The 8,387-nt window shown below is 35.0% G+C and overlaps 1 protein-coding gene across 1 annotated transcript; it reads left to right on the top strand.

Moving 5' to 3' along the window:
- Nucleotides 1–1,240: 1,240 nt before the first annotated feature.
- Nucleotides 1,241–8,317, top strand: LOC128992723 (DNA-directed RNA polymerase II subunit RPB7). The gene is made up of 8 exons (XM_054416445.1): nucleotides 1,241–1,357; nucleotides 3,273–3,382; nucleotides 3,637–3,796; nucleotides 4,293–4,343; nucleotides 4,821–4,886; nucleotides 5,737–5,808; nucleotides 6,976–7,009; nucleotides 8,214–8,317. The coding sequence occupies exons 1-8, from the start codon at nucleotides 1,346–1,348 to the stop codon at nucleotides 8,231–8,233; spliced, it is 525 nt and encodes a 174-aa protein (XP_054272420.1). The 5' UTR covers nucleotides 1,241–1,345; the 3' UTR covers nucleotides 8,234–8,317.
- The last annotated feature ends 70 nt before the right edge of the window (nucleotides 8,318–8,387 follow it).

Here is an 8,387-nt window from a genome sequence, read left to right as displayed (position 1 = left end):
AGTTTAAAGTAGCCTACACCTTATTGTCTACAAATTGGCTAAAAAACTTAGGTACGGTGTTTTATAAAAGCTGACAGCCTTTTTACGTTGACTTAAATTGTAAGCTTACCTTTTCCCGTCTATGGACAGTTTGATTGTTAAAAATTAACCCTTTAAACTGGAATAGGACTGTTATGTAAATTGTGAGTATTCCCATTAGTTATTAATCTTTTAGTTGTCTCTTTTAAAATCATCGGAAATTATGACTGTTTTAGTTTTTAAACAAGTTATTTGTTTATAAATAACTCCTGTACTTATTTGCAATTGCTCGATTTCGAGCAACATGTACACTAGTATATACAAAATTTACAATTTCAAAAAAAAACACAACGAATATGGGCCTATAATAGTCTTGAAGCATTATACAAAACATATGGGATATGGCAAAAGGGCAGTGAATCTATCCACTAATGTGACGTCATGGATCCTGCAGCATGGCCTGTTTTTCTAGTTTCTAGTGGGGCCTTGGTTGCACCCCATCTCACAATATTTATTTAGTGATAAAGTGATGATCGTGTCAACATAACATTAAAGGGTCAATATGATCTGTTTGATAATCCACCTTTTTTACACCTAGCATTCATATTCATCTTAAATTACTCAAGTACGATAATGGTACGATGCTGCCTCGGTGAAGTTAATTAGTGGGGGTGAAAAATCACATCGCAAGTAAAATTACCTTACCACCAGGGTAATGAATCAACAGGAATTTGCAATTAATTCACCTAACAAATTAAATTTACGTGCCACTGACCTCAATATCTTTCAAAGGAAATTCACGTGTGTAGATTCTAGAAATTAGTGCTATCCCATACTCTTTTGCTTAAGAGGAAATAGACCACATACTTAGTCACATAGACCCAAACAAAACAAGAAACAAACTACTTATAGATTAGGAGCAGCAGAAGTTGAAGTGATTTGATTAGGTACTGAACATGCACACCGATATATACTGTACCACACATCTATGTTTTTTACAAAAAAAAAAAATAAAAATTATCTCTTAAAAAAGAACAATGTTCTTTTTTAAGAGATAACGATAATGTTCTCTATAGTTGTCCATTAGCAAACATGTCATGTTTGCTAATGGACAACTATAGAGAACATTGAGGTCTCATGGGTAAAAATACCAACCAGACCGCCGCGTCGCGTCGGCAATAGATAAAAAGAAGTAACAATAAAACTTAACCTAATCGTCTGCCGGTCTGTCTAGCGTAAGCGTCAGTGTAGCGTTTGTCAATAATTACCTTATTTTGATTTTTGAATATATTTTATTACAACTAACAAAAACTCTACATAATTTAGCATGTTTTATCATGTAAGTAAGCTTGCAAATTGGCACCGATAAATAGGCTTAGAGTTTTCAATGTACCTAATTATCTCATGTAGGCCTAGGCCTATGCTAAGTTAATTAGACCTGGGCTATTCAGTCCTTTATAAAAAAAAAACATTTGACCCAATAGGTTATTTATATCTATGCCGGTACTTTCCTGTTAAAGGGAACATTCATTATTATCGATGATTTTTTTCTCGATATATCGATGTTTTTGTTTTCCGATCCATTACAAATTGACAACAACTAACTGATCTGGTTCAGGCTAAAATAGTCTAGTAATATGGATTTAGAAATGAAACTGTTCTAAGCTAACAACCTAACATAACCAACCAAACTTGCTGTACCATTTAAAAATCCCTTTGGGTTTGAATATAAAAGGCAAGTTATAAACACGGAATTTTTAAATGTTACAGCAAGTTTGGTTAGTTATGTTAGGTTATTTTTTTAGAACGTTTCATTTCATTAATGTTTGTTGATACTGAACAATATTTTTCGTAGTTGTCAGCTGATATGTTTCAATTTGTTAATATCGATATATCGAGAGAAAAAATCATCGATAATAATGAATGTTCCCTTTAACAGGAAAGTACCTCTATGCCTATATTAGAACAATATTAATTTATACAAGGACTTGAATAACTAACTTGTTACAATCCTACTTATTTGGTTAGCTTTTTGGCCAGGCTAAGTTTGGTTATTGATCAAACTGATATTTTTATATTTGAAAATATGATGGAGTCCAATAACGAAGTTTTTTCAAAGAAATTTGGCAGTTTAGCAAAAAAAAAAATACAGCGCAATACCTATAGGTATATTCACAAGATAAAGGACATGTTCATGAACACAATAGTATCAAGGTCATATACCAGGAACTGTGGTCATACAAAAGGGGCCTAAAATGAAAAACCACCCATGTTAAAATCTATTGGTGGCTCTTTTGCGGAAAAATACGGCTGCATAGCGTAATAACTATATAACTTAGTCGCAAGATAAAGGACGTAGGCTACTTTCACACACACAAGATGAATTTAGGCAGCATGTTAGTCATTAAGTTTTAAAAAAGTTGCCACCTTTGGATAGGAAAAAGAAAATCGGGATGAGCCCCCTCCCCTCAGGAAAAAAACACGGATTAAAGGGTCTGGAGTCGGAACTGTCCCGACAGGATCGGGACTCGTGTCAATCCTGAGTTTAGCATTAAGCTAATTGAAGTTGCGAGACCCCCGAGATGCAAGCACTTTGTGTAAATTACTTTATGGGGAGGAGGAGCTTGAACCAATTATCAATCATTAAGATGGGGACGCCACTTAGGTGCGTATTTTAACCCAAATATGAGCGAAGGATGAGTGTAGAATGGTGTGTGATGTTGTGTAGATGACCTGTGTAGCTTTGTTACTGAATAAGATCAGCTGTTTCATTAGCCAGGATCATTTATTTAAAGCCGAATGATCAGGAACAGCTGGGTCCAGTTTCGAACCATCAAAAAGCTACTGACTTTTCTCAGGATCGAACCGGCGACCTTTTGAATAGTAGGCGAGCACTATAACCACTCAGCTACCCAATCCAGTTGTTTTTGAGGCTCAGTGGTTGCAACTGTTGGGACTGGAGAGTAGTGCTCATCCGTCTCTCTCTAAAATGGAGCGGTCCCACTCTCCAGCAGCTGTTAAATCACTCTCCCCTCCATGGGTTGCTACTTCTTCTGCATTAAGTCATCAGGCTGATTTCTTAACAGCGATCAGTAGGCTAAGTGGTGCAGCAAAGGAATGTTGTCTACCCTATTTCAATCCACTGATGTAGTGTTCCCGTCTCAAACAAGATATAGAGACTTAAGTGTTAAAAAACAAACATTCTTTTTACAAAAAAGTGTAAATATATATAGCCTACTTGCATATTATTTCAGATATCTCTTGAGCATGAGATCCTGCTTCACCCACGCTATTTTGGACCTCAACTCCATGAAACAGTAAAACAGAAACTCTACACAGAAGTTGAAGGTACTTGTACAGGAAAGTAAGTCACTGTTTATTTCTTACACATTTATTTAAATCCAGGGCTATGAATTAATGATGCTATCTTTCTACCAAAAATGGTTGACGTTAGATTGTAACAAGACCAGGGTCTGGACAGTTCCCTTTCAAAATGTAAAAAATGCCACTGGCATAAAAACACAAAATAAAAATAAAACATTGGAGTTATTGGAGTATAAGCCTAACTGTACTTACTTATTGATTATTGAAGACATTTTATGACTTGTAATGTTCCAGATATGGGTTTGTCATCGCAGTTACAACAATAGACAGTATTGGAGCAGGTATTATCCAGCCTGGACAGGGCTTTGTCGTCTATCCTGTCAAATACAAGGCCATTGTTTTCAGACCTTTTAAAGGTGAAGTCCTCGATGGAGTAGTAACCCAGGTCAATAAAGTAAGTACTAATTGGTCTGTGACAAGTGAATTTGTGTTTTTAAAATTATAAATTGTTGCTGGAGTGTATTTTTGTGGATTATTTTTATGAAAAAAGGATATTATGTTTTGAATTATTTTTATTAGGCCTAGGGCCTATTCCTTTTTTTTACTGAAAGCAGCTTCTGATATCCATTGAGTCGTAAGTTAATTTATAGAAAAAACAAAAAATTGCAGTGCTTTAGACTGTTACTTGGATTTGCTTGGTTTAAACAGACATTTGCCTACGACCCATACATAGGCCTACTGTTTTGTACATCACATGTACATACACATGTAAAAACCCCTGTTTGTATAACACTGTTCAGATGTTATTGCTGTATTTGTTTGCTGTTTGTTCTCTATGTACTGTATTACAGTGATTCATTGATGGATTTAAAGCTTTTTGAGTGTAGTAGTTGTAACAGCAGTGTATACTTATTAAATTATAGCAAACTTAATATTCTATTTTTTTTTAGGTTGGAATGTTTGCTGAAATTGGCCCACTTTCCTGTTTTATTTCCCATCATGTAAGTTTTTGAGATTTTTCATTTTTTATGTCAGAGATATTGCAACAATTGGTTGTAGGCTATATTGCATTAGTTTTTTTTTCTATCCTGTGATTTTTGTTATCATCGTCTGTATGCTCAACACAGAAACTCAACAACAATGTGTTTAAACAGAGTCATATTCTGTCTAAATCCCCAGGAATCCCCTCCTAGCAATTTCTTGTTTGAGACGTTGAGTGTATAATGTCATTAACAATTAACATAACGGTGATACAATAGGAAATTTCCCCTTCTTCAAATGACATCTAACGTAAAGCTGCTGACAAACACATAGGATTCAAGATAATATTAAGTTTGTTTAAGTGTGTAGATCATTTAAACCATTGACCCAGTGTCACACTTTGTAATAGCATCGAGACTACTTCCTTGTTACTGTTGATAATTAAGTACTTTTTATCCTTCCGTATTTGTTATTTTTAACTTTTATTCTGTTTCCAGTCTATCCCTGCAGACATGCAGTTCTGTCCGAACTTCAATCCTCCGTGTTACAAGTCAAAAGATGAGGTAAAAATAAAAATACTAATTATTTGTCATTAGAGGATATTTTTGATTAATGTACAAACCTTAGGGTTTTGTTTGTTTCATTATAGTGTTAACCGAGCACCATGGAAGTTACATATAGTAAAGAATAAAGTATATTAACTTATTGATTACTGATTGTCAATAGTTAGATCCTTCAAAACAGGAATAACAGCTCTTAAATGAGCCATTGTCCTTTTTCTGGCACAGACTGTGAGCCAATTCATTCTTTATAGCATAGATATAATATAGGCTCATTTATAAGCCGTTGATTGTATTTAACTAAATTGATTGAACTGTCCATGAGCATAAATATTTTCTACTTCAATTCTACATTTCAATCTACAAGAAGGAGCGGAGATTACATAAATCATGTGGTCTTATTATGTAGATGACCTTGAGGTAGCAGTACTATTCCTGTTCAGGACAAGGCCCCACTAGAAAAAACAGGCCATGCTGCAGCACGGGCAGCGCAACACTACGTCACAGTGGTGGATAGTTGTACTAAACTCTTACCATTAAAATCGTACAAACACCCAGCTTGTTTATTTACCTAAAACATGGGAATGGTGGCAATGAATTTATCAATGAAATTTATCCACTAGTGTGACGTCATGGATCCTGCAGTATGGCCTGTTTTTCTAGTGGGGCTTTGTTCAGGAGGTCAAAATACATAAATAACAATTGGTTTCAGACCATTACTCAAATAAAAAAGAAACTGATTGGTTGGTTATTTTTTATCAAACAGTTTTGAGTTATGTTCAGTATTTTTGTACTTTACAACTAACATTTGTTTAGGCATATCGTTATTTATCATTCTTGTTATGTTGTGCAGGATGTTGTTATTCAAGAAGATGATGACATAAGACTGAAAATAGTAGGAACTCGAGTAGATGCTTCTGGAATTGTGAGTATTGAAAAGTTGCAACTAAATTAATTGTATATTCTTACTGTTTTATGTGCCTTTTTGTCGATTCGTGAACATTTTAATGATTTTATAAGTAAGGATTTTGGTAGCGGAAAGCAGGCGTACCTGAACAGGAAAGAGTCCACACCGGCTCAAAAAGTACACAAATATTACTCTATGCATAAATATTAAAATATGTAATTGTTGATTTGTTTCTTGTGCCAGAGTTAACTCTTTTTGATACAAGTAAGTCTGTTATCCTAATCAAAATCCTTCAAACATAAACCTTTGTGCTACTTACTCCCTCAACCTGATATGCAAAACGATATTGAATAAGAGTATTATGAGGTATATTAACTAAATAAACCCTGCTGAATTGACACGATTTTATATAACATGATTTGACGCTCCCTGCAGAACCAAAAAAGGGTGGTTATACAAAATCATATCCCTTTCTCCCACCAGTTGGGAGTTACCTATAGGCCTTTTCACACGACAGAGGCCGAGCAGTGTCTCCTTGCAAAACAGTAGCCGGCAACCGCAGTAGCGGCAACTCGTTCCGGGGCATTGTATTAAATGGGAGCCTTCAGATGAAGCCACTATTGGCCGCCACCGCGGAACGGTGCGCATAAACTATATTGGGGTAAGACAGTTTACGTGCTGAGGCAGACGCACTTGTGCTAGTTGTGGAATGGTTTTGTGTTGAACTTAAAACACCGTCATAACCAGCATTAAAACAGATTTGTATAACTTAAAAGTTCATCAATTGACTTTTTGGACATCCGGATATAGTTTTAAAAAACTTTTTTGTCGGCACACAGTTTGTCAAACGTTTAATAAAGGCCATTGTCCTTCCTGGAGGTTGGAATTGGATGGACATGGAACATACGCCTGTGTCTTCGCCTTCTTTTCTCGATTAGTAACGCGAGAAGGAGAAGATGTTCATTGCTCGTCAGCATCTTCTCAAAACTAGTTGTACGGGGGCTATTGGTGGAGTCAGTTGCCTGTACCATCAACTGCAGTTGCCCGGCCGGTAACCAGTGGCAATTACATGTGGTAGCCAACAGTAGCCTCGTGAATGTCCTATGAAATGCATTCATCATCCCTACTCAATTTTTGTGTAAAACATTTAAAAATTACTTAATTACATTAAAATCTCTTTTTCAGTTTGCCATTGGAACCTTGATGGATGATTACCTTGGTAAGTATATGAATCTCTATTCGAGTTATCCCAAAAACCTTGAGAGTAAATCACTTAAGATTTTAGTTTATAAAAATCTAAATACAAGTTAATTCATGGTATTCATGTAAAATTTCAAAAGCATACAAGTAGTATCAGTATCCTTGGTGGTTATTTTGGATACAGTATTCTATTAAATACTAGCTGATGACTATTACTTAAGAGCTCATAATTCATACTTTTACGTTAAGATTATCACTATAAATTCAAATACTTCTTTGCTTCAGTTGTTAAATAACAAGTATTTTTTTGTGATTTTGCTGAAATCCTTTGCACATTAGACAAATAAACAGTCTCAGTTTACATAAATAATAATCATTATAGTACGTGAAGGCGATTTCTACGAAACACTACTCCTCCGTTAATAATGGACGGACTTTTACAAACGATGTGTCAAAATTAAGCATTTTTTGTGGAGACGCCCCCTTTCACCAATTCCTGTAATAAAAGTCCTCAGGCTTTGTCCCAAAGGCCATCAAAATCCCAATGTATTTCTTATGAAGAAAAGATTTTGTTTACTTAAACAGACGAATAATTTGTACTTATTACAGCTGTTCATAGTAAACAAAACACATGATACATACGAGAGCGTTTGTTTTCATTGTGAGTTAGTTTTTAGTTTCAATAACTGGAGAGCGTTCGTTTTCAGTTTTGTTGGAGTGATTAATTACATTATCTTTGAGTTGACTCTTTTAAGACATCGGAAATTATGACTGTTATTCGTTTTTAAATAGCACCTAATATTTATAATATTTTGCAACTGCTCGAATTCGAGCAAAAGGCACTAGTAATTATTATTAATCCAACCCTTTCTGCCTTCTTTATGTTTAAATCAACGAATGATGTAATTAGTAGTGAAATTTTCCTTCAATAATGCTGGTAAAAATGTAGTCAATATCCTCAAGACATAATTTTACACATAACTAACATCATAGACAAAAGGAATTAAATATAGACCGTCAGCTGTGCTGCGGTTACCATTGATTCTGGCGCACACCGTTGGAGCGCTGTGTAGTTAGCTACGAAACTACACGGCGCTCCAAGCGGTGTGCGCCAGAACCTATGGTAACCGTAGCACGGCTGACAGTCTATATTTTATTCTTTTTGTCTATGCTAACATTTATTTCATTTTATTATCTTATTTTTTATTTTTATATATTTTTAGGGTTGGTGTGCAACAGCTAAGATAACTCGGGCCAGAAACAGCTCAACTGGATCAATCTCAACTGGATGCATTATTTTACAATACAACTATTTTTTACCAAACAATTCTTTGAATTTATTTCTCCTCTCACCATCTTGTTTAACCATTTTGAGCTAATTCTTCAACCTGTAGAGT

The sequence above is a fragment of the Macrosteles quadrilineatus genome, unplaced genomic scaffold, assembly GCF_028750875.1.
Source record: "Macrosteles quadrilineatus isolate MER2022 unplaced genomic scaffold, UCM_ALF_1.0 Scaffold_4__1_contigs__length_99947679, whole genome shotgun sequence".
Lineage (NCBI taxonomy): Eukaryota > Metazoa > Arthropoda > Insecta > Hemiptera > Cicadellidae > Macrosteles > Macrosteles quadrilineatus.
This window is presented reverse-complemented; position numbering and strand designations above follow the sequence as displayed.

Excerpts from the sequence above, each read along its gene's own strand:
- LOC128992723 (XM_054416445.1), top strand. Across the intron at positions 4,887-5,736 it reads GTTACAAGTCAAAAGATGAG|GATGTTGTTATTCAAGAAGA; the intron begins GTAAAAATAAAA and ends TATGTTGTGCAG. Across the intron at positions 5,809-6,975 it reads GAGTAGATGCTTCTGGAATT|TTTGCCATTGGAACCTTGAT; the intron begins GTGAGTATTGAA and ends TCTCTTTTTCAG.